The sequence below is a fragment of the Dysidea avara genome, chromosome 10 (assembly GCF_963678975.1).
Source record: "Dysidea avara chromosome 10, odDysAvar1.4, whole genome shotgun sequence".
NCBI lineage: Eukaryota > Metazoa > Porifera > Demospongiae > Dictyoceratida > Dysideidae > Dysidea > Dysidea avara.
Genome location: NC_089281.1, coordinates 23229715 through 23257391, shown reverse-complemented (window position 1 = coordinate 23257391; position 27677 = coordinate 23229715). Strand labels below are relative to the sequence as shown.

Genomic DNA, 27677 nt, shown 5'->3' with positions numbered 1-27677 from the left:
AATTTACAAGAATTCTTTTGCCATGAAAATCGGGTTTGGCAGATACATTTATTTTATTTATTAAGACTTTACAGCACAAGTGCTGAAGGTCTGTAAGACTCCTGGTCCTACAGCCTGTTTAAAGTTGAAGGTATTACCAGATCAATGTGAACATTGGATAGTTAGCAACTGTAGGTATCAGACAACGTATGATATACCAATCACGAGGGTGTGTATGTGAGGTACTCACATGGAAAGATCCACTCACCTTATATGTACTGGAGTTTTAGGAATGATGTCACATTAAACAAGTTCTAATAGAGTGCTCAGAAGTATCTTTATTACATTATTTAATAATCATGTTCAAAATGGCTGGTTCTAGATTATAATTACATACACTATATTAATGCTGACTACTATTGTAGGTGTGTACGTGATGTCTCATTAGGTTCAGTACTTAACATTTCTAGGGATGTTTCCCTGAGCAGAGAGAGTAAATTATCGAGCTCATTTTGATTGAAGACCTACAATTATAGCAACAAATAGTACACACTGTAGCAAACACTAGTCACCTCATATAGCTTGTATCTTGTTGAAGCAACCATGTCACCAATTTCCATACACTACAAAAGAAAGATATACCTTTGACTGATCAATTTATAGAAGACATAGTCACTTGGCTGCTCAAATTTTACACTTGAAAATTATGTACAATAAAAAATTCATAGCTTTACAGCACAGAATTGGGTGTAATTTCTAGAACAGGGAACTAAAGTGGAAACTATGTGATCCCCGAATCAGATGCCACAGCTGTGCAGCTGAGGCTATGAGGGCACATCCCTGGTTTGAAGTTAACACAATAACTAACCTCCTTGTACCGACCGACTGAGTGTAACACTGTGTGCAGTAGTACACACATTCTAGGAAGACAAAGTTGTCGAAGTAACTTCATTTGGTGAGTCCTCGTGTCACTGGTATCCTAGTGAGATAAAACACACTTTCCCGGCTGAACCCTTTTCACAATGTACTTCAAATCATTGTTCTTAGTGTATTGTATTTATAATGCTAAATAAAAATAACATACATTGCAAACTACCACAAACTAGATGCTGTACAAAGTCTGCATAGCTTTGAATAAGCATTTTACCATGGCTCTGAAATGCTAACAGGGTTACTGACAGATTAACAGATAACATAAATAACGAATGGGATTGTATGCATGCACATATAAAAACTAGCACAATTTAAAAACTGAAATTGAAAGTAGGGTTCTAAACCAGACAGGTTCACCTGTGTACATACACAGTCCAAATACCAGTCCTGGTAATTATGACAGAATCGAGTATTAGTTAGTAGCAGGATTACAGCAGCAGCAGCAGCAGCAGCTATAATACATACCACAGGGTTTGGATCAATCATCCAGCCATCAGGACCAAACAAGAGAACGTCCTTGATCTTTTGTACCACATCCTACAATACATAGGGTCAGGACATACTATACAGAAACATGATTGTCATTTAACATGTGTGCATTGTGAGACAATAGCTACCAACAAGATAATTATAACTGGTGTAATTTCTACTAGTGAATTTAAAAATTGTTAATTTAGAAATGGAAGTAGAGATCAAGCGATAAAAACTACTGAAACAAGTGATTTGAATGATGGCAACTATTACAACATAGCTTTGTGGGGAAATCCTTACATTGGCATCTCACCACGTCACCATATATGTTCAATGCCAAAGTAGGGATTTCCCCACAAAGCTATGTTGTAATAGTTGCCATCATTCAAATCACTTGTTTCAGTAGTTTTTATCGCTTGATCCCTACTTCCATTTCTAAATTAACAATTTTTAAATTCACTAGTTTGTTAACTTTTTTTGGTATAGGTATATAGCTATTATTGATCTTTGGCACTGACTGCTCTATTAGAGTATCTCGATCTTGCTGCTTGCTTTATGCAAGCTGCTCAATTACTAAATTGAAAGGCATGCAGGGTTTCTATCTCCTGTTTTCTACAATTAGTTACAGCTGGACCATTAATAATGGGCGTGGTCCACTGATCGTTAAGTATGAGCGCGCGCTCTGATTGATAAGGGCGTGGCCGTGTGTTCTTACTTCACTAGGCTGTTTGATCGCTTTGCAAGTGTTGCTATACAGGCATCTACTTGCCCTTACAGTACGGAATCCGTTATTAGTTTTGTGGCGTCCGAATACGGCTGCTCTAAGGAAAGTGTCGATACGAATTATTAACGCCTCCGTGACTGGAAAAGAAGAAGACGATCCGTAATTGAAGATAAAAGGAAAGGCAAAGCGCAGAAGGCAGACACTCGTCGGAACCCGAAAAGGCACATCCCAGCAGCGAGTTAAATATTGTGGCAAAGAATGGTGATCCTTCGCTGCTTCGTTTGGCCTGTAGCCTTGCGAATGTGGTCAGGCAGGCAGGCTGATGAAAATTTGTTTTAGCGATTTTTTAGAAATAAAATTCCAGCACTTTTCTAGTCGTTTCCTGATATATAACGCTAGAAATAAAGTTAGAAACTTGAAGACTCTTTAGTAAAAGGTTTATTTGCTGTGTGAGATATTTCTAGGATGATTTTTGAGGGATCGAAATTTGAGGCGCGCGCCAAATCCACCCGGATCCCTACTTAAACAGTACTATCGTACTGTTTGATAAACTGAATCTAAAAAGCCAGCAGCTCCTGCTAAAGTTTTTATGCATTCAAAAATGGGAAAGTTTATTGTCCTGTATGTAGAACTAACCTGTGTTGAGTGAGTTAAACGAACTTTCCACTGGCTAACTTCTCTCTGTAAACAAATACGGTGCATATGAGTAACACAGTGAGCATCATATAATACACAACTGGAGTGAAGCCCACATAGTAATCCCAGTAGACACATAACACAAAACAACCAGCACTTTGTAAAATGACAACCAACCAATAAAATAATAGACTACCAGTAAGGTACATATTATGCATGCATACACACCACACACACACACACACACACACACACACACACACACACACACACACACACACACACACACACACACACACACACACACACACACACACACACACACACACACACACACACACACACACACACTACACTACACTACACACACCTGATATTGTGTACGTTTCTCTGCTTGTCTAAACTGGTCTACCGTGTTAGAGGTTGTCAACTGTTTTGGTACAGCCTAATACCAGTCAACAATAATCAGATGACAAGTACATAAACCATGACACTTACTGGTTTGCTTTCATGAAAATCTTTAATCCATGTATTAAAGGCCTCTTGAGCATCCTGAAAGTACAAACCATCCATAAACAACACTGTGTGTATACTAGTAGTATAAAATAGCATCATAACATTTCAACAGTACTGAAACCTAAAGTTACGCATATTGCAATTTACCAGGTAAGCATGAATGCAGCAGTGTTCTTCAATAATATTCTGTACATCATCAGGAAGTTCCTGCTATTATGGAGCAATATTACAATAATATATTTAGTGAGTGCACTTCTGTGTACCTCGTCTATTTGACCAACTATTGTCTCCCTTGCATCCAATGGTACAACGTTGAATGCTTCTATGGCAGCATGATATTTACCACGAGCTAGAAAATGATAATTCAACAGTGTAACAGATACTACATTTCGTAATATATAGCTAGGTACATGTATGCAGTGATAAGTCATACACTTTTTGCACTGACACTCATAAAATGACTATTGCTTGGCACATGTGATTAGTGTCTCCAGTGCTATCTCAACTGGTACACAGTGTACTGCAATCTGAGGGCAAGTATTGCTGGTCTGAATTCTATAAAACATCTTTCAGCTGAAAGCAGTGCAGTGATACCTTAAATCACATGCCTCAAATACAAAGCAATATCCAACACTTAGAATGTTAGTTCAAGTCGTTGTGTCAACCAGCAGAGCGTTCAATGATTGGCAATAGCATGTACCAATTATTACAATATTCCATTGATAAAGGCACTATAACAGAGCAACTTAAGTCACGCAGCAGTTATTCGGGCAAGTCCTATTCTGCTTTCATCATAAGACGGCATGTTCATGCAACTTACTGTTCATCAAGCAGGTTAGAAAACAGAAGCCAACATCTGTAAATTTACACCTTTTGATGGTACATAACATACAGAAATGGGCACTGTGTAACTTAACATGGTGTGTACCTCGCACTAAAACATAAAATGTCAACCAGAGCAGAAAGTTGTCATAGCAACTGAACTCATTAATTTTTGTCATCACATACATAATAGTGAAATAAACATACAGAAGTATTGGCTGTCACACTAGTAAACTTATTTTTGGTTTATGGCAAACATAAAAATGTATCTGTAAGGCGTCAGAACTTACAGCAAAGTGTACTGTAGATTTTCTATGTTAACAAATAACCATTTCTCTGTACACAAAATGTCTCACTCATAACTGATAAACAGTTCTCTATGTACATGTCTCACCCAAAAATGCTCTGATTAGCATGTTGCTTTCAACTAAAACATCTAGTCTCTGAGTTTTATCAAACACCAGCCATTCAATTGATTTGATTTTTTTTAGGTCATCTGATGTCACGTCAGTGCCTGAGCTCAGCAGAACATCATGCGTGTGATCTTGGTCCCACTGGGAACAAATGTTGTGCACAACATTACGAGTAATGCTGGCAGTGTCCAAGCCTAGGAAGACAAACAAGTTTATAACTGATACAAAAGATATGAATACCTGAAGAAAATTATAACTCTTGCACACACTACACACTACACACACAAAGTCTAACCTGCTTCATCAGCCAATGTGAGGTAGCGCTGTCTTTCACTGGAAACTGTGACCCCTTCTAGTAGTTCTGAGTAACATCTGACTTGTAGTTCACTAGGTAGAGCTGCAGCATAGGCTGCCACAAGCTCTCCTCTGTTAGTCCTGATCAGACTCTACAGTAACATAATCACCAAATGAGTGGATCAGATATTTGTGTACTGTGGAGCCTCAAAACTATTGGGGACTATCTAATGTTTAATAACTGGAAAATTCCAAGTTGTGTAAAATGTAGAACATTCACAAACAACACAACAACAGCCAATAGAAATATAGGAATCAATCACATTATGCAAATACTGTATGCGTAAAAGTTTTTGAGGTAGTGAAGTTTCATAGATTTTGTAGATTGCTCCTTAGCTATTCCAAATAGATCAGCCATACAAAATGATTATTGCGGAGCTACAAAACTTTTCTTTCAAATCTTGCCATATTTTTCTCATCTGTGAAATTTTTCTAAACCGAAACTTTACAAATATACAGTACAGCAATAACTCCATGTACCACAAGTTATAAACTTTAGGAAACCAGACGTATACTTCTTACCCTCAACAATAATCTCTAAAGAACTAACAACTAACCATGACAAACATTTCAAGTATCTCAACACATTTGCTGTCCTGTAAACACCACATCATCAAGTCAACACAAAACTCTACCACATTACCTCTGATATGGCAACACCAAGACCTTGTATAAACAGTACCACATGAGCCTGAAAATTATACACACACTTCACACAGTGCAGAATGTAAGTGTTTTACATTACAGTGTACAAATATTATAAACATACAGTGAAATTATATTAAAGGGGACCCAAAACGTGTAGCCTTAAGAATGAGGTGGTCTCATTTATGAAGTCATGATAATGTCTTGGAGCTCCTTAACATGGTCACTGTAATGAGATATGGTATTAGTAAGGTACAGGGGCGGATCCAGGAGCTGGCAAGGGGAGAGGCACAAACAGGCTAAGTTGGTAGGTGGTTGGGGAGAGCAGATTCTCTTGTTAGTTGTCGCATTTTTGAAGCAGCAAATAATCACCTCTTAGTGGTGTCTCACTGTTGATTCTTGCTTTGCAGATGGTTGTGAAGTCTCTTAAATAACGTAATTATTTTAGAGGCTCTTAGTACGCACGAAGGTGCTGGTTGACAATTTCACAGTTAGTTTGACTTTGGTTCGCTTTGATTTCAGGTGAATTTGTAATAAATCCTAGTAAAATATGCATATTTTCATGAGTTATATAAACCGATCTTGGCCTTAGTATTTACTAGAAGTATGGCTGGCTCCTCCACAAGGTCAGGTGGGGGGAGCATTTTCCCCAAATGCCCCATCCTGGATCCGCCATTGAGGTAGCTCCTTTCGTTGCACCAAATCAAGACAATGAGCATTATAAATGAACCAAAATGTCAAGCCAGACTACTTAATCCATGAGTTCCAATACTAGAACACATATAGACACACAGTATTCTAACACACTATAGACACACAGTATTCTAACACACTATAGACACACAGTATTCTAACACATTACAGACACACAGTATTCTAACACATTACAGACACACAGTATTCTAACACATTACAGACACACAGTATTCTAACACACTATAGACACACAGTATTCTAACACATTACAGACACACAGTATTCTAACACACTATAGACACACAGTATTCTAACACACTACAGACACACAGTATTCTAACACACTATAGACACACAGTATTCTAACACATTACAGACACACAGTATTCTAACACACTATAGACACACAGTATTCTAACACACTATAGACACACAGTATTCTAACACATTACAGACACACAGTATTCTAACACACTACAGACACACAGTATTCTAACACACTATAGACACACAGCATTCTAATACATTTCTGGCAGTTGAATGCAGTGAATTAGACAGAAAATAAGCTCCCACGTGAATACGGTATGTGGTTGTGTCACGTCCTCATGTGATGCTGGGTAGGGATTTTCTAGGGGGGGGCAAGGGGGGCATTTTGCCCCCCCCCCTGAACTCTGCCTCAACCAGCCCAATGATGAAACAATGATAAATTGATTTGAAATCATAAAATTTAGTCGATGGCTAGCTAGCTACAATAAAACTAATCTAGCCTAATTTAAGTTCTGCCCCCCCCCCCTCAATTTCTAAAAAACTCGGATTGCCCCCCCCCCCCTCAATTTATTTTCTAGAAAAATCCCTGCTGGGTATATAAGGGTGTAATAGTTTGCTTTAATTCAATCTATGCCACGTGTGATACAGATTGGCTTACAGTTTGCATCGAGTTAGTTCCAACGAAATGTCAGTGGAAGAGAAACTCGAGCTTCTTATGCAAGAAGTTTGCCAGTCAAGACGGGAAGTAGATGAGAAGCTTGAGTCCACATTAGCAGAAGTAAGTGAGGTGAACGCGTCAAGAGAAGACGTCACAGGATGTAGCCAGAAAGATTGGGAACACCAGCTACCAGTTCCGCAAAAAAGGCCACGAGCATCAGTACAAATTCAATTGCGGTGTAGAAGAAGCAATCAGCTCTGTCCGTACGGAATTGGCAAAAGTGAAGTCATCTGCACCGGAGGAAAGGGAATCGCTGAAGAAAGTGGAGTCTAGCCTAGAAGAAAGTTTGAAGCAATTAGCTACTAGGCAGAAGCATATAAAGATCGCTGGTCGATCTGATTTGGCTGGGGCACTGTGGCCCATTATCAGGAGGATCTGTTAGCGTCTGGCCCTGAAGACGAAAAGGAGATTGATTGGGCCGAATCTCGTGCTGAGAAGGATGCTAAGAAAGACACAGAAAGAGGAGCCAACAAGCGATCCAGAGGTGGAGGCAGGAATAATAACAAGAAAAGATGCCTCCAGTACCGGGATCCTTCCTGGTACAATTTCCCAGGGCCATGTGGTGGCTACTATGGCAACAGGCAAGACCAATGGGGCCTCCCCCACCGGCTGCGATGCCTCAGAGACCATATAAGCCAAAGGTGTTGGGGCCATGTTTCCAGTGAGGTGGATACGGCCATTTAGCAAAGTTTTGCTCTGCACCAAGAAAACCGTATCCTTTTCCCCAGCCTGTGGTAAGCAGTGCTTCAGCCTGACCCATGGTCAGCTGAATTGTCATTGCATTGTGAAAGTGCTGAGTGTGCTGCTGATAAGGTAATTTCATGTAGTCCACATGCTGACCTTTAAATATGAAGATTTGCGGGTAGCTGCCCTTATGTTTGACAAGAATGAATATTTGTTTAAATTTGACCTCAAATCCGGTTACCACCATGTGGACATCCACCCTGAGTGTTACCTTGATGATGGGTGGCATTGTGGCTGTACGTGGTAAAGATAGAGCTATAAGTGAAAGTGTCTTAAGCGATTTGGAGAATACTGGCTGGCTTTGTTATCAATATAGAAAAAAGCCAATGGGATCCTCCCACACTATTGAATGGCTTGGATTTGTTATTGACCTGTCTAAGAGTGAGTTCTCAGTTCCAGATAGCAAAATAAGCAAACTAAAATGCAAACAATCCCAGCCAGGCCACATGAATTTGTCTTGTACTTGCAGTACATTGGAGAGCAGTCAGCTTCCAATCAGCAGCCAAAGAAGCCTGCAACGTATTGGCCTGGATCCACTCTACTTCTGGATTAGCCTCGCCATCAGCCCATCCGTTGGTGAAAGCAACATTGGGTGGCTTGCAACGTATCCTAGCAAAACCAGTGGTGAAGAAGGAGCCACTCACAATTGAAATGGTTGAGGCAATGTTAGCAGAAGAAGATCAGTCGGGATCGCTTTCTGATATGAGGTTTGTGGCTGCATGTTTACTGGGCTACGCCGCAATTCTACAGTTCAGTGAACTAGTGGAACTACGGCCATGTGATTTTTCAATCATTGGAGATGTGATGACCATCCATATCCTCCGAAGTAAGAATGACCAATTGAGACAAGGGGATGAAGTGGTGCTTGCCAGAACCAGGTCTAAAACATGCCCAGTATCTAGGCTCGAAAGCTACCTGCACAGAGTGGAAATGACATTAAGAGATGAGAGGTTTCTATTCTGGGCAATCCTGAAAACAAAAGAATGGCAAAAGGCTTCGAGATTCGGGGAAAATAAGCTACAGCTGTTTACGCAGTCAGTTTCTAAAAAAAGATAGCAGCTTTGGGTTTCCCAGCCCAGGAGTTTGGCCTGCACAGTATGAGGTCAGGGGTTCTACTGCTGCGGCGAATGCTCAAGTCCCAGATTGGATTTTTAAGAGGCATGGGCGATGGAAAAGTGAGAATGCCAAAGATGGTTATGTTAAAGACAGCCTGGAAAGTAGCCTAGAAGTGTCAAGGAATATTGGATTGTATCTTAAAAGCTGTCACAGCCTTCTTTGTGCCTCTATGTGTATTGTTAGCCAACCATTGTGGTGGCACAACCCCACGGAGAAATATGGTTGGGGAAGGGTAGTGGTGTATAAGGGGGTATGGTATGTGGTAAGGGTATGATGTGGGAGATGTATTTCCTGGCGGTTGAACGTAGTGAATTAGACAGAAAATAAGCTCCCACGTGAATACGGTACGTGGTTGTGTCACGTGATGCTGGGTATATAAGGGTGTAATAGGGTGGTAATTTAATTCAATCTATGCCACGTGTGTGATACAGGTTGGCTCCCACCCACCCTCCCAAATTTTCCTTAGCTGTATTCCAGATAGGAGTTACTTAAGAAGTAGATGTGATTTGAACTTAATCATTTGCATACACAGCAGAGTGGAGCAATTTAGGGTTTTTTCCCTAGTGGAAAAAAAAAAAGTAGCCACCAGGTTTTTTTCCAGGGCTGCTTGGGCTAAGCAGTTCTGAATTTTTTTTGTTGAGTTTATTATTATTTTGCTAGCCCCCACTCTGCTACCCAAGCTGTTCTCATGTAGTTGTAATGGTTTTGTACAGGTAGTATTTGGTGTGATGTGTGTACTATGTGTATTGTTAGCCAACTGTTGTGGTGGCACAACCCCACAGAGAAATATGGCTGGGGAAGGGTAGTGGTGTATAAGGGGGTATGGTATGTGGTAAGGGTATGATGTGGGAGCACAGTATTCTAACACACTATTGACAAACAGTATTCTAACACACTATAGATACACAGTATTCTAACACATTACAGACACACAGTATTCTAACACATTACAGACACACAGTATTCTAACACACTATAGACACACAGTATTCTAACACATTACAGACACACAGTATTCTAACACACTATAGACACACAGTATTCTAACACACTACAGACACACAGTATTCTAACACACTATAGACACACAGTATTCTAACACACTACAGACACACAGTATTCTAACACATTACAGACACACAGTATTCTAACACACTATAGACACACAGTATTCTAACACACTATAGACACACAGTATTCTAATACACTATAGACACACAGTATTCTAATACATTACAGATACACAGTATTCTAACACACTATAGACACACAGTATTCTAATACATTACAGATACACAGTATTCTAACACACTATAGACACACAGTATTCTAACACACTATAGACACACAGTATTCTAACACACTATAGACACACAGTATTCTAACACACTATAGATACACAGTATTCTAACACATTACAGACACACAGTATTCTAACACACTATAGACACACAGTATTCTAACACACTATTGACAAACAGTATTCTAACACACTATAGATACACAGTATTCTAACACATTACAGACACACAGTATTCTAACACATTACAGACACACAGTATTCTAACACACTATAGACACACAGTATTCTAACACACTATAGACACACAGTATTCTAACACATTACAGACACACAGTATTCTAACACACTATAGACACACAGTATTCTAACACACTACAGACACACAGTATTCTAACACACTATAGACACACAGTATTCTAACACACTACAGACACACAGTATTCTAACACATTACAGACACACAGTATTCTAACACACTATAGACACACAGTATTCTAACACACTATAGACACACAGTATTCTAATACACTATAGACACACAGTATTCTAATACATTACAGATACACAGTATTCTAACACACTATAGACACACAGTATTCTAATACATTACAGATACACAGTATTCTAACACACTATAGACACACAGTATTCTAACACACTATAGACACACAGTATTCTAACACATTACAGATACACAGTATTCTAATACACTATAGACACACAGTATTCTAACACACTATAGACACCAGTATTCTAACACATTACAGACACACAGTATTCTAATACACTATAGACACACAGTATTCTAATACATTACAGATACACAGTATTCTAACACACTATAGACACACAGTATTCTAACACATTACAGATACACAGTATTCTAACACACTATAGACACACAGTATTCTAACACACTATAGACACACAGTATTCTAACACATTACAGATACACAGTATTCTAACACACTATAGACACACAGTATTCTAACCATAAAACGTAACAATTGAATGTTTTCTTCAGTCTTGTTCTTGATAGCTGTGTACATCTCATTCACTAAACTCTGCATGTTATACAAGATGATATCTCTCTGTACCACTCTGTAGGGACAGCTGGCTCCTTGTTGCACTGTCTGTAAGACAAAGAAAACTAGTATGACTACATCTGTTGCATAAAAGTAATAATTTTACAAAGATAAAACACAAGAATAGATAGTAGTTAGCTATAATACAATAAAATACAAGACAATATGAAAACATGGTTACATTTTGGCTACCTTCATTTTGCAGGCTCTGATTTCTTGAAAGATCAACTCTGGTGACATACTATGTCATAACAACAATGATCCCATAACATGACCATACTAACAGGTACACACATACATTGCTTTACTAGGTGGTAGAAGGCTTGCTAACTCGTCTGCTCCTCTGCCAGGAGTGATCCTGAGTTGCTAAAAACAGACGGAGGTAAAATCAGTTATCGATAACCTTAAAGGACACAATACTTGTACCTCTTCCACGATGGTTTCCACCATAGCCTTGTAATAGGCCCACAGGTAGTCATGCCAATTATCGCATACAGGCAAAATCTACACACACAAAAAAAAACAAGCGATTACATGTTCAATTGGAATGTTTTGAACTGAATAAGTTATGTATTGTCAACACTCAAAGCATAATCTTTTCTAAATATAACATCTGGTGACTCTATTAGAGTAAACTGAATAGATATACACATTTAAATGTGGCAATGTGGTATGCAGGGTATTTCCAGCAAGTATATAATAGTTATACGGGCACAATGTGGAGTCTATGAAATTTATAAACCTGAAGGCCCAGGCTGTAGCGCACGAGCGAAGCGAGGGCACTACTAAGGGCCTGAGGGTTTATAAATTTCATAGACTCCACATTGTGCCTGTGTAACTGCTTTAGACTCTATTTCACATTGCACTCAGATAACTTACCTCATCCACGGCTGTGTCTGCTGTAGGCTTGGCAAAAGCGGCTGGTTTTCTTGCGATAATACTAGCGCCATGGCAACTACGCATCCTCACGTCACAAAATAATCGCGCTCGTTAAATCACTGCACGTGAACAATGCATAGTGATTGGATGAACCTAGATTTTGAGCATATGTTATATTGTGCCTGAAGGCGTGGAGTATATTAGAAAACAAGGTGGAGTACATGAGATTTATTACCTACCCAAAACAGCCTAAATAGAGTCTAACTTGCTGTAGAGGTAGTGTAGTTCCCAAGCAAAATATAAATACAGTGATCCCTCCATTATCTGAACTCAATGGGCCCTGGACAATAATCGACAATTTCATAATAGAAGCCCATTCTCTCAGATACTCTAATAGAACGTACACTTTCGTTAAAATACTCTAATAGAAGTCATTTCCACAGTTCAGAAAAATGGAATGTTCGGATAATCGATGGCCGGATAATAGAGGGAATACTGTAGCTTTTTAGAGTTAAAGACCAGTAAGCTTTTCTAAAACTAGGTAAACATATGTAGTGACTTGTATAATACTTACATAGTCCAAGTCTCCAATGAGTGTAGCGTACATTGCTTTTTCATAATTGTCCAAACCAGCCTTATCAGGATAGCAAAATATTAAAACAAGCTACAGCTTCACCACCACAACACACCTCCCTTATCATATGCCAGCATGATTCCTTCCACAGACCTCTGCAGCTGTTACCCTCTAATGGCTGTATCTCCTCACTGTACCCTGTTAAGACAACCAGCATTCATCCATATGGTAAATTTTAATTTTGTCAATTGAAATTAGTAAGAATGCAATCTCAATTATTACATTCAAATATAAGTAATCCTACTACTAGTGGGCGGCCACATGCTCTCCAGTTTCTTTGGCCAATGTTTCTTCCTCTTGTTATCCCTCGACGTTAAACAGGATCAACACCAACCACAGAAACTAGACTTGCCTAACCATGTTACAAACGTACACTAATGTACAAAGAAGCCTTTACCTAGTAAATTTGTCTGTTTTAAAAAATCACAGCAAAATCTCAAGTTTGTAGCAAATACACTCAGTTATCTGAACACCTTTCCCCTAGAGTTAGACAACAGAAGTGTCCAGATACCGTATAGCTGGTTATTTTTGAACCAGAAATTTCCGTAGGAACAGTAATATCTAAATTTCGAACGGTTTAATTTCGAAGAATACATATTTCGCAGTACAGGCCAGATTTCAAGCAAATAGAAATCCATGTCACAAATTACAAAAATACGTAGAGTCTACGTGTGTTCGCTTTACTGATGGAATCAAGGACAGAATAATCCCCACTTTTGCACACTGGAAAGAAGACCGAGTTATAAGTGGAGTAATTACAGTAGTTAGCAGCCACTGGCGAGGCAATCGTCGGCTCGACCAGGGAACAGCAGCAGACGGCATGGATTCCCAACAATGACAGCATTCTGGATAGTTTAGTGACCATTGATGCAGTAATGATACTGTTCAACTGTTATTAATAATACTGAGCTTAAACTTGTAAAGAATACACGAGCGAATACATGTTGTTCAATCACGTGAAAGCACGTTATTTTACTTGTGGGAATTTTATTTTCGAAGAGAAGGTCCTCTTCGAAACATCCGAAAATAAAAACCCTTTGCAAATAACCAGCTATACGGAAAGTGAATTTGTTCAGATAACTTGAGCCCATTGATTTATTCCACACTAACACAATGAAATACTCTAATAGAACAGTCACTTTTGGTGTTTGGATAACTGAGGTTTGGATAAGGATAAGCATGGATATGCAATGTACAGAAAGAAAGAAAATACAAAAAGTACAAAATAACATGTACCTTCATCAGTGATATTAGGATCATGGAACAGTTTCCATCCTTCTAAAGTAGCAGCCTTCCAATACTGGCCAATACTACAACACACCTCCTCTGCCTGCATATACCACTGACATGTCACATGTATCTTTGTACTGACTGCCTAACCTTAGCCAGCTTGCCTGCTCTAATACAGCGAAACAAATGTTTGTTCATTATCCGTTCTGCAGTCTATTGTAACAAAAAAATCTGCCATGAGTATAAACATTCAGAAATCATTTTACACAAACTAAGGTTACTACATCAACACACTAGATCAAATGCACTAGATCATGTTTTCAAAAAGTCAGTATTTCACCACTAGCTTTCCTGTTTCATTTCAGTGAGCCCACAAAAATATGTAACTTTTAATATAACAAGCATAATTAATACTTCTTGTACAAACCAGCTAGCTTAAAAAATTATATAGTGGCACCAAGAGTTCATAATATATATATATACTGAGGACAGTGTCCAACTCTCATATACCGCTGTAGAAGGACGCATCATGAAGGTATGATGTAACGACAAGATGTTGTGGTTTGTGACGTACGAGCAGCCATAAAAAAGCAAGAATCGTTAGCACCATTTCATACTCGCGACGCTCAGGATAGCCGTATTCACGAATGGCCTAGCAAGAAACACCTACGAAGCGGTCTTAACCCATGAAGGAATGATTGTAAATCGGTGAGAAACGCTTAGAACTGGAGTTAATTTGGTTGCTAGCAACGTTGTTTGGCACACGTTCAACCGATACCATGTTCAATTAATGACATCATTAATTATACAAAGAAAAATGGATGAACTCAGAAGTGCTACGTCATAACTTCACGATACACCCTTCTACAGGGGTATATGAGAGTAGGACACTCTCCTCAGTATATATATATATATATATATATAATTATTATGAACTCTTGATAATACATAGGGAGGGAACTCTTGGTGGCACTCAATCCCAAAGTAAATATAACATCACCAACCTTGACATCTCAGTATCGTATTCTAATGCGTGAACTGATATCAATAAATTACGGTTCTCAGAGCTCTTCTATCAGCTGCCCAACACTTTTGTGTGGCTTTTATAACCAAACAAACGCTACATTATGCATACTTCTCGTGAATGTGACAAATAACAAGGGGCCATGTTTTATTGTGTCATCACACATAGTAGTACATCATAGGGCTATGACATGTGACCAACCTCCTATGTGATTGGTGGTACCACATCACGATTTCCATTTGATGGAATCATCCATATTTTCAGTAATGGCCGGATTGATAGAAGAGGTGCTCCTTCACGGCACCTTGGCAGTATGGAATCAAAAGTGTCTTCAGAGCAGCCAAAAATGTAATTTGATATGGAATTTTAACAGAATTTGCTACTGACTAACTATGCCTTCAGACAAGTATAACTCGATGATGGCAATGGGCTAACTCAATAACAGCTACAGGCTTGATTTTTTCACTGTTAGATGTCACGTTTGTAGGCAACCTCCCTTGTTTCACTATTTTTATTTCTATGAACTATACACACAATGTACCTCATCTAAATCAGACAGTGATTTCTTCTCCCTCAGTGGAGCATCAGGATCCTGATATCAACATTTCACTGATCATAACACAATTACATTCATCACCTACTGACCATAGAGGACACCAAATTAGATGGCACTTCCTCTTCAGCACTCTGAAGGTCTTGTAAGGTGTTCTCCCTAAATACAAAACATGGAGCTAAATACAATACACACAACGGGGCAAGTACCTACACCATTGGTTCTGAGTGCTAGATCAAAATATTATGCAAATTTTATCTACTTACAAACACAACACAAACACTTCAGTACACAGTGGATGTCGTACCATGCAACTGTATCTGCTGCATATGATATTTTCATTGTGGTGTCCAGTTTTGGCTCAGCTAGCTTCTCCAGCCAGTCTATTACCAGCTACAATAACAAAATCAATAACGCAATGAGCTGCTTTGTTTATTATGTAGACCTCAAACATGACTATGAAGTGTGTGTACAGTGCACCAAAACTACTAGCAATAGATAGTACCTGACATTGTCTAACCCCTGAATCCTTCTGATACAACTTTTCTATAGCTTGTTTGCTGCTGACATAACCAGCCTAAACGGTTGAAATAAGTTAGCATAGGAGTATACATTCACACACATACACACACACATGCCATACAGCTGCATTCACACATTTACATGTACAGTGGAGATGCATTCTCATAGTAGACTTCATGGAAACAGAACCGCATACAGCTAGACTATAAATAAATTCTATCATAGAAACCAGGAGCTCATTGAATCCTATGGACAAGGGAGCATGTAACTCCATACACTATCAATACTACGGGCAAAATTCAAACATGACATCCAGTGTTATTATGTATATAATTGGTTACAACAATTCTCACGTGCAACAGAGATACACTGAATGGGCTGCTAATCCATTGTCTTGTGTGAAGGTACAAAGCTGCTTCAATAGAAAGATCGCGTCAAGTTGAAGGTAAAGCTTGGAATAGTCAAGTGGAGTAATATTGCATGATTATCGACTGTAGAAAGACTGTCCTATTAAGCCTGTGCTACTATTCCTCCTTCGTGCCATTGAACATTTCCATTGTTGCAGTGAAAACATGATGTACTCGAGTATGCGCCTAATATCCTAATTAGGAAATTTTAACAGTTAATCATTATAGTACATGGTAGCCATGGTTGAATTTTGCTGTTTACGGAGTTACATGCTCCCTTATCCGTAGGATTCGATGTGCTCCTGTAGAAACATACAAGTGTTCAGAGAAGTAACTATGGCCATATAATGTGATACACAGACACAAGGTACACACCTAATGGCAAAACACTCTAATAGAACAGCCACCTTCATCAACACAAGACTGCTGTGTGTTCTATTAGAGTGAATAAGTAAATTATATCAAATACAGGTCTCTTTATCAAGCCGTTAAACTTGACCTCATTAACATACTGAATACTATCTCACCATGAGAGGAGTGAGTCTTGATACTGAATGTCAAATACAGAAGTTATATACATGACGCGAAGATCTTAGCTACATGCCTCAATGATGAGAGTGTTCATATTTTCAAGTGCCCGCATATGACAATATGTCAGAAGACAGTTATATTATTCCTATACACCTACTGGCTCGATATCCATGGCCATAGTATCCATTGTAGCATCATTCTGATCATCATTGTATACAATGAGTCGATCGCTGAATAATACATAGATGAGCTGCCATGTGCCACACTCTAGGGTGAGCTCTTCCTGCATGCTCATCAACTTTTCCTGACTATAACGATCCTTCTGCTTGAATGCAGAAACCAGCCACTTGATGTGAGCATCACAAGCCTGTGTGTATAGTATGTGTCAATCTCTTAATGGGACATTTTGTTTGTTCTGCTTACCATTTCATATGACTTTACTAGATCAAGGATGTCTTCATTGTTTGGTTTACTGGTATAGCAGTGATGGAACACTTTAAACAAGTTAGTCACTGTAGGATATCACAGAATATATGTGCTACACTACACTACACTAAACACACACACACACACACACACACACACACACACACACACACACACACACACACACACACACACGCACACTACACACACATATTACATGTCTCATTAAATGCTGCATGATCAGTTGACTGTTGTAGCCCACGAAATTCGATTGCTTGAAGTGTCCTTCCATCATCCTATGGTAGCAATGCAAACAGTCGTGCAACAAATGGCTAAAGTAATATATCACCATCTATATACACTATGATGGTACATATCAACCCATGGCAACCTAACAGAAGTAGGCAGACGGTAGGCATAATAACAAGTACTTATAAGTAGGTGCTGAATCCAAAAAAGGAGGCTGCATACGAAATATGCATCACAAAATGCTTAACAACTGTTGCTAGTCAGCCATGCTTGAGGGCAGAGGATGAAGGCTACAGTCACTCTCAATGGTTAAGTGCAGAATGGGACATGTTCTCTAGGTTAGTCATTAGGTCAACAGTTCATGAAGTATCAAAATTTGCGACTAACCTATCAAAAATTATTAATGTGCCTGACCTAGTTTTCAATATTTGTTTCCAACTTTATCTTAACCATAGATAATAGACACCCCATACTGGATTGGAAACTTCTGAGTGCCACCTAATCTATCCACGCTTCGCACCCCTTATACTGTACACAGTACCGGGAGTAGATTTTATAAACACATGTTTTGCTTACTGATGAGTAGTAAACGTACCACTATGGAATAATACAAGGTTTGGCCTATTCATAGTGGGTGTACTGATGTGTATTAGCTAGTAGTTTGACAAGTGCAAAAGGTTGATATGAGAGGTGGTAATTGTGAACTTGACTACACTGGAGTGAATATACCATGAAACACATACCAGTACACGTAGAGTTAGTAACCAATAAGCACCAGCCTTAAACTACACTTGTTCACCCCGCCATTTTCACAAACATGTGTAAATACTTTTTATACGGAAAGTGCCTATACCAGTAGTAGGCCATTCACCACCCAAGAAACAATCTACTAAACTTACTAGTTGAAGCAACCGAGCTGTATCCAGTAAAACAGAATCTTCAAATAAAAAAGTGTTTCAAAACTTCAGACGTGAAACATGGATAGTCACATAGTTTTGTATGGGCACTATACGTGTGCTTCCAATCTAGGTAGGGGTGTCTATTATCTATGTCCTAACATATGACAGTGATACTTGTTGTTGGTAGCTCACGACAGCATCTGTCTTATTACTGACCAGCCCCCAGCAAACAAGCTACACATTTAATACACGCTTACTAGAATAGGTGTGGACGTGAAGCTCTGATCTCTGGCCATGCTAGTGAGGTCCATAAAAGTTGGGGTCTGTGGCAAAGAACTAAGTTGTGACAATATTTACCACAATTCTAACTAACCCAGTTCACTGTAGGTAGTTCAGGTGGTATGCAGGTAAATGACATGGACAAGTCACCAGCTCGTGGTGTCTCGTCAAACTGTGATGTATCCATCATGGGCTACACAGTGTAAAATATCCACACATCAATGAAAGACAAGTATCACAGTATAATGTTCTCAATATATTCACACAACACTTTGTATAATGGCATATAGCATACCACACTTCAAGTGAGGTCAGGCAATTCTTTGCTGATTCAGGATATATAGTACTGCACATACACAAACAGATGAATACACACCTTGGCATGCGACTCTAGCAGTGGAGTGGCTACAAGAATAAACGCGTACATGTAAACTCTACAGCTGTTCAATGGATACAACACATACTGTACCTTGAGTAGTTACTTTATCTAGGTCTGCCAGAGCTACACAAAAAATACAAACATATATATTGCAACTACAAGCTTGCAACATCTAAGAACAGCTTACATTGCTTAATGACATCTTTCTGGGAGAGGGTTGGTCTTCCCGCCTGTTTGGTAGTAGTAACAAGAGGAGATAAGGGTCGCCCGCTGCTGTAACGTGGAAGGCAGTGTAAATTATTCAAATACACAACGTGCTTCTGCACCTGAATCGACCTTGTGCGCCCATTCGTCTTAAGAAAGAAAAATCTGTGGAATCCTGAAAGCCAAAAATTATAGGTGCTTTGCACTCACATCAAATTTACTAGTAAACGTACCTCTTCATCCATTTCAACACAGATCTATGATTTCAAACACTCTTCATGCAGAAGACTTGCAGCGCGCGTAAAGTAATTATTTTATAAATTCTATCTAATGCTCACTGTGACGCTCACGTGAAGAATGTCATCAGAATCAGACGAAGACTACGCGTCAGCTGACGAGGCTACTAATACGAGTAGTGGGGGAGGGCAATGTGAGTTACAGGAGTCCCAAGAACCTCAGTCTCATTCTGATGTAAGCGCTAGTGCCAGTAATGTAGAACAGCCAGAAGTGGTGAAGGTAGTTGATAACAAGTATGTCAGTGATGCTGAGTCAGTAAAGAATGGTGGATTGGTAGAATTGAGTGAAGAACAGAGAAAGGTTTGTGTGTGTGTGGGCATGTGTAGAGGTTGTGTCAATATCACTGACCCAGGTACCCTGTACTACAGGAAAAGTTGACAAATCTGTTAAATTTGTCAAATTTTAATTGATCAAATGTTCATAAGTGCCCCTAAATGTACATATTTAGATCTGTAATTTATTGATTTTTTGTCCATATTTAATTTCCAGAGTGCTATGTTTTTTCCAAATTGCACAGTGCGTTAACAGATTTAAAGTGCTTTTTGATCATCTTGTTTGGAGCATTCATTTTGTTAACTTGAACCACTTTGGTTTTCAGCTATTAGACAATTGGAAAGTGCATGTCTTTACAGTTTGAACATAAAACAAACAGTTAGTTGGTGATTTTAAAATGTTATGCACATGACCAACTGTGCTATATTTTTCTTTTCCTTTGTACCCTTTTTTCCTTTGATCTCTCCACACAAAATGCTTTAATATTATCTTGTAAAGTATTATGGTACATAAAGGATGGTCACTTTCAAAAGTTAAGTTGCAGCACTTGATCCAGGGATCAAATGCAATCAAGCAATCAGAAGTCTAATTTAAACTACATCATGAGATCAAGTACTGCTAACTATCAAGGCCTACTTTATTCCATGGACTGGACTCACGGACTGGACTTAACTATAAAACAGACATTATGTAGCACTTGAGCAATGACAAGGAGCTAAAACTCTACAATAACAGACTATGTCACTACTGAATGTATACACAATGGTATAGTGTTTCATATATATATTAGTGCACAAGCTACCTTTGTGATTTATATCCCGGGTAAAGCAGTATTATAGAGCAGCGTTAGCTCCATAATAATGTCTCCATCATATTGCAAGAACTAGATAATACCTGGTTTAATTTATTGTTAATAGTCTTGTTTCATGAGTCCAATCCATGAGTCCAGTCCACAAGTCCAATCCATGAGTCCAGTCCATGGAATAAAGTAGGCTGACAATCAAGAAGCGTTTTGAGCTTCAAGAACTTTTATATAGCTTTCTGCTTAAATTTCAAGGAATCTTTTAGCTCATTCATTGTGAATGTTTTATGATCAAATATTTTAATCCTGGTCACAAGTACTACCACAGGCCACTACTACCCCTTGGTACAAATAAGATGCAAAGTTGCACTTGCAGTGCATACATGTAAAAATATACTGACACTTGAATTTTAGCAAATGTATTTTGATTAATATGGAGACATTTGAGTGAGCTTGAGAAAGTAGCTATGAGTTGTACCGTATGTTTTTGTATGCTTGTAGTTATTAACTCAGTGATAAAATTTAATATGCACGAGCTCATAGCACAGGCTCAGGCACAGCACAAATTTCATCGACTTAGATAATCAATGTGGTATTTCAATTATTGCCCATCCATTATTTTCTCTTTAACCTTCTATTAAATTTGAGCATGGACTCTTCATGTCCATGGAGATGTTTGTACCGTATAACAACACACCGGCGTAGGGAGGGGGGTTCCAAGGGGTTCAGAACTCCCCTTGTAAAATTTAGACGTCTGAGTTTACAGCAGGACTCTATAGCTAATACACCATTTAGTGTGGCAGGACAAAATGAGTGAGCAATATAGTGTACGACACAGCACAACAATTGATAAAGCTTGCATTCATCTCTCAGGAAAGGATTTATAGAGGTAACATGAGCCCTCTTCAAAACTTGTGAAAAATTGATATACTCTAATAGAGCAGTCACGTATACTCTAATAGAACATGCATGTAAATAAGGAACTTCATTGGTGAAGACATTCTGACATTAAATTCAAAACTGAGCATGATCTTATACTGCTATACCTTTGGTGCAGTGTTTAAAGATATGAAACTCCAGTAATTTATCACTTGTATTATGCAAAATGAATCTATGCTATGCATATTTGTAGTTATAGCATTTGTATCAGTGTATTCATGGTTCTTATATCAAGACACACGGTAGTGTGTCGTGCGGCCCAAGAAGCCGGCGCGCCACACTCGTGAGTATATTGACAGGAAGAACGAAAACGTCATTTTCACACCTTTGTATCTCAGTGATCACTTATCCGATTAGAACCAAATTTGTTACACAGTTGCCCGCCAGCCAGGGGAGGCTACATTCCAAATTTGAAGGAAATCGCTCCAGCCATTTCCGAGATATGAACTGCCAAAGTTTCGTTTTTTTTTTCTTCGTTTTTTTTTTCTTTGTCTTTTCGCACACTTGCAAAAATTGCTATAACAAGCAAACGCGTACTCCGATCGCCATGAAATTTGGCACACAGAAAGGGAGTCCAAAGGCAAATCCTAGTATCAAATTTGGTACAAATCCGATGAATGGTTCAGGAGTTATGACCAATTATTCGCGTAAAACAAGATCGATTTGTTGTCACGCCTACAGGGTAAACCGCTTCATGGAATGAGTTGAAAATTGCTATGTAGATGGAGTAACCATCGTAGGAGTGCCTTTTGGTGGTTTGAAAGGAATCGAGATAAAGACCATAGAGATATGACACAAAACCCAACCTGTGTCACAATGACGCGATCGACTTTTATGAATAAAAAAGTATTAGTTTTCACGCCTACTAGGCAAACCGCTTAGAGCAATGAGCTGAAAATCGGTGTATAGCTGGAATAATCTTCATAGAAAGTCCTTGCAGTAGTACAGAAGAATCAGATTACAAACCACTGAGTTATGATTCTAAAGCCAACTCCGTGTAGCAAATGCGAGATCGAGATACTCTAATAGAACAGTCACCCTAATAGAGCATTCAGCTAATTTATTTACTCCATTATAGAATTTTATTACATCACAAGTTATTCTGTAGGGAGTTCAGCTGCAAACACTTAGTCTTATAGACAGTTCAGCAAGAAGCAAGTCACCATGTGAAGAGTTAAGCAAATATATCACTATAGAGATTCAGAACATTACAAGTCACACTGAAGAAAGTTCAGCTATAAACAAATCATGCACCCTGTAGAGAATTCAGCTACAATTAAGTCACTCTCTAGAGAATTCAGCTACACAGAATTCAGCTACACACAAGTCACTGTGGAGAGAGTTCAGCTACAAACAAATTACCCTGTAGAGAGATCAGCTACAAATAAAACACTTTGCAGAGTGTTCAGCTACAACAAATCAACCTTTAGAGTGATCAGCAATGAACAAATCAACACAAATCTACCTGTAGAGAGATAAGCTAGAAACAAATCACCCTGTAGAGAGTTCAGCTACAAAAATCACCCTGTAGAGACATCAACTAGAAACTAGACACAATGTAAGGAGTTCAGCTACAAGCAATCACCCTGTAGAGAGCTCAGCTAAAACAAATCAACCTGCAGAGAGATCAGCTACAAACAAATCACCTTATAGACAGTTCAGCTACAAACAAATTACCCTGTAGAGAGATCGGCTACAAACAAATCACCCTGCAGAGAGATCAGCTACACACAAATCAACTTGTAGAGAGATCAGCTACAAACAAATCACCCTGTAGAGAGATCAGCTAGAAACTAGACACAATGTAAGGAGTTCAGTTACAAGCAAATTACCCTGTAGAGAGATCGGCTACAAACAAATCAACCTGTAGAGCAATCAGCTAGAAACAAATCACCCTGAAGAGAGGTCAGCTACAACAAATCACCCTGTAGAGAGAAACAAATCACCCTGAAGCGAGGTCAGCTACAAACAAAACACTTTGCAGAGAGTTCAGCTACAAACAAATCAACTTTTAGAGTGATCAGCAACAAACAAATCAACTTATAGAGAGATCAGCTACAAACAAATCAGCTTGTAGAGAGACCAGTTACACACAAATCACCCTGCAGAGAGTTCAGCTACAAGCAAAACACCCTGTAGAGAGTTCAGCAACAAAGAAACCACCATGTAGAGAGTTCAGCTACAAACAAATCACCTTATAGAGAGTTAAGCTACAAACAAATTACCCTGTAGAGAGATCAGCTAGAAACTAGACACAATGTAGGGAGTTCAGCTACAAGCAAATCACCGTTTAGTGAGTTCAGCTACAAAGAAATCAACCTGCAGTGAGATCACCTACAAAAAAGCACCTTGTACAGAGTTCAGCTACAAACAACATTACCCTGTAGAGAGATCGGCTACAAACAAATCTACCTGTAGAAAGATCAGCTACACACAAATCAACTTGTAGAGAGATCAGCTACAAACAAATCACCCTGTAGAGAGATCAGCTAGAAACTAGACACAATGCAAGGAGTTCAGCTACAAGCAAATCACCCTTTAGTGAGTTCAGCTACAAACAAACCAACCTGCAGTGAGATCACCCACAAAAACGCACCTTGTACAGAGTTCAGTTACAAACAAATTACCCTGTAGAGAGATCAGGTAGAAGAATTCACCTTGTAGAGAGTTCAGCAACAAAGAAACCACCATGTAGAGAGTTCATCTGCAAACAGATCACCCAGTAGAAAGATCAGTTAGAAGAAGTCACCTTGTAAAGAGTTCAGCTACAAAGAAACCATCATGTACAGAGTTCGGCTACAAAGAAACCACCATGTAGAGTGTTTAGCTGCAAAAAATCACCTGTAGAGAGTTCAGCTAGAAACAAATCACCCTGTAGAGAGATCAGCTAGAAGAAGTCACCTTGTAGAGAGTTCAGCTACAAAGAAACCATCATGTACAGAGTTCGGCTACAAAGAAACCACCACATAAAGAGTTCAGCTGCAAATAAATCACTTGTAGAGAGTTCAGCTACAAATAAATCCCCCTGTAGAGGGATCAGCTAGAAGAAGCCACCTTGTAGAGAGTTCAGCTACAAAGAAACCATCATGTAGAGAGTTCAGTTACAAACAAATCACCCTGTAGAGAGATCAGCTAGAAGAAGTTACCTTGTAGATAGTTCAGCTACAAACAATTCACCCTGTAGAAAGATCAGTTAGAAGAAGTCACCTTGTAGAGTGTTCAGTTACAAAGAAACCATCATGTAGAGAGTTCATCTGCAAACAAATCACTCTGTAGAGAGTTCAGCTACAAAGAAACCGCCATGTAGAGAGTTCAGCCTCAAACAAACCACCTTGTAGAGAATTCAACTACAACAAATCACCCTGTAGAGAAGAAGTTACCTTGTAGAGAGTTCAGCTACAAAGAAACCATCATGTAGGAAGTTCAGCTACAAAGAAACCACCATGTATAGAGTTTAGCTGCAAACAAATCACCTGTAGATAGTTCAGCTAGAAGCAAATCACCCCTAGAGAGATCAGCTGGACGAAGTCACCTTGTAGAGAGTTCAGCTACAAAGAAACCATCATGTAGAGAGTTCAGCTGCAAACAAATCACCCTGTAGAGAGTTCAGCTACAAAAAAATCAGTCTGTAGAGAGTTCAGCTAGACGAAGTCACCTTATAGAGAGTTCAGCTACAAAGAAACCATCATGTAGAGAATTCAGCTACAAAGAAACCACCATGTAGAGAGTTTAGCTGCAAACAAATCACCCTGTAGAGAGACCAGCTAGAAGAGGTCACCTTGTAGAGAGTTCAGCTAAAAGAAACCATCCTGTATATAGTTCAGCTACATTTCAAGTCACTCAGTAGAGAGATCAGCTGCAAAAAAAATATCCTGTGGGGAATAATGGGCATGTAATAAATATATGTATATAATTTGTATAATTACTAATAAAATCAAAAATAATTGAAGTATTACAAAATTTAATCTTCTTTAAGTTCTTTTCTTCTTCCTGTGATAAAGAAAAAAACACATGGGTTAAAAAAGCCCCAAAGCCAGCCATAGGCCGGCTTTGCAGTATACAAATACAAAAAGAAGTGATATCTAATCAAAAACAGCCAAGCTGTAAAAAAAGGTGCGGCCCCCAAAAAAGGCCATGGTGAAAAAAGATGTGAAATCCAAGGTGGCGGCCAAGAAATGGCTGCGATGGTAGGTTAATGGTTAAATTTTAATAACGACAATTCAGGTGAATTTTGTGCCGCTTGGTCTTGGCACCAAATTCACCTGAAATGTCGTTATTAAAATTTAACCATTAACCTACCATCACAGCCATTTCTTATATACCATATACCATTGAGATAACTATCACTTATACAGATTACTATATGTACAGTATTATGCTGTCTGTTTCCATGCACTAGGTAGCTTCATTTATCTGGTACTAGCTTCATCCCAGGGGCACTTATATGCATTATAATTAACATACTTTTTTTTGCATAAATTGTACTGAGTTTTGATTCATTAAATGGAAAGTCTCTCAGCAGACCCCTGCGTGCTTCTAGTAACTCAGTACTACTATTGGAACCCCCTTCAGAAAATCCTGGCTACGCCCCTGCAACAAATATTGGCGAAACTTCTCTTTGGCGATTTGCTTAAAAATTTAAAGTTGGCAAGATTTTAATTTGGCAAAGTGTTCACATCCTATAATTTCATTTACTGATAAATTGGTGCTATGCTGTTGTACCTGTGAGGTTGGACATGTCATAAGTTGACAAAAGAACAAAGTATGCATGCTATACAATCCTACTTGTGCTGAAATGTCTACCTTGTGGATTTACTGTAGATATAATCAGTCAGTTCTTCACACAGTTGTTATATGGTATCTTGGAACGTAAAAACCATATAATCCTAATTGTGCAATAGAATTACCAATTAGCTCATGTCTTGGGTTTACAAAGTTGTCTTAAGAACTAGACATTTTGTTTAGTATCATAAATTAGTGACATACAAGTGGTTGTACCAGCTATGTTAGTAGCTCGCTAACAATGGAGCATTGTATTACTCACATGTGTGATAGTACTATATAGTAGTCACTGTCAAATCCCTACCTACAAGAGTCTCAGTGTAACACTGTGTACCATATGTCCTAACACTTGCGTACTTTGTGTCAGTATACTTAGAAGATTCATCCATGACTATACATATGCAGTGGATCCTCAGTAATCCAAATGCTTGCTAATCCGAACTGTAGAAGTGACTGTTCTATTAGGGTATTTTGTCAAAAGTGTATGTTCTATTAGAGTAGTTGGCTAGGCTCTGTATATAATCAATGGTTCACTAATCTGAACAGACTTTTCTCAACTTGGGAACAGAGTTGTTAGGATTAGTGAGGATGCACTGTATACATGTATCAGACATATATAAGCAGGGATTTTTCTAGGGGGGGGGGGGGGCAAAGGGGGCATTTTGCCCCCCCCCCGAACTCTGCCTCAACCAGCCCAATGATGAAACAATGATAAATTGATTTGAAATCATAAAATTTAGTCGATGGCTAGCTAGCTACAATAAAACAAATTTAGCCTAATTTAAGCTCTGCCCCCCCTCAATTTCTGAAAAACTCAGATTGCCCCCCTGCATTTATTTTCTAGAAAGATCCCTGTATATAAGCATAAAGTTAATACAATAAATACCTCTTCCATGCTCCAGTTAAGACTTCACGATGTGCATCAGATACAGATAAATAACATATT

At 38.8% G+C, this 27677-nt stretch overlaps 2 protein-coding genes across 3 annotated transcripts in view; one reads left to right on the top strand and one right to left on the bottom strand.

Moving 5' to 3' along the window:
• Nucleotides 1-277: 277 nt before the first annotated feature.
• Nucleotides 278-19977, bottom strand: LOC136236723 (nuclear pore complex protein Nup107-like). 2 transcript variants are annotated; one of them, XM_066026963.1, is made up of 35 exons: nucleotides 19872-19977; nucleotides 19761-19813; nucleotides 19622-19707; nucleotides 19525-19557; nucleotides 19432-19460; nucleotides 19150-19248; nucleotides 19034-19099; nucleotides 17846-17924; nucleotides 17626-17714; nucleotides 17360-17569; nucleotides 16248-16319; nucleotides 16050-16135; nucleotides 15835-15901; nucleotides 15731-15781; nucleotides 14316-14378; nucleotides 14172-14265; nucleotides 12991-13073; nucleotides 12876-12935; nucleotides 11849-11926; nucleotides 11721-11788; nucleotides 11615-11663; nucleotides 11330-11470; nucleotides 5492-5539; nucleotides 5406-5444; nucleotides 4790-4940; nucleotides 4476-4688; nucleotides 3523-3608; nucleotides 3407-3469; nucleotides 3242-3295; nucleotides 3114-3188; nucleotides 2744-2788; nucleotides 1378-1449; nucleotides 848-958; nucleotides 552-602; nucleotides 278-503 (listed from the first exon to the last, which is right to left on the bottom strand). In XM_066026963.1, the coding sequence occupies exons 1-35, from the start codon at nucleotides 19881-19883 to the stop codon at nucleotides 396-398; spliced, it is 2784 nt and encodes a 927-aa protein (XP_065883035.1). In that variant the 5' UTR covers nucleotides 19884-19977; the 3' UTR covers nucleotides 278-395. The 2 variants fall into 2 exon arrangements, with proteins under 2 accessions (XP_065883035.1, XP_065883036.1); XM_066026964.1 differs by having other exon boundaries at nucleotides 3407-3466.
• The window catches only part of LOC136236728 (tetratricopeptide repeat protein 1-like), a 14271-nt gene continuing 6543 nt past the window's right edge, over nucleotides 19950-27677 (top strand). The window contains exon 1 of the mRNA XM_066026968.1: nucleotides 19950-20235. Within this exon, the coding sequence (XP_065883040.1) occupies nucleotides 19996-20235 (240 nt within the window). The 5' untranslated portion in view covers nucleotides 19950-19995. The remainder of the gene's footprint in view (nucleotides 20236-27677) is intronic.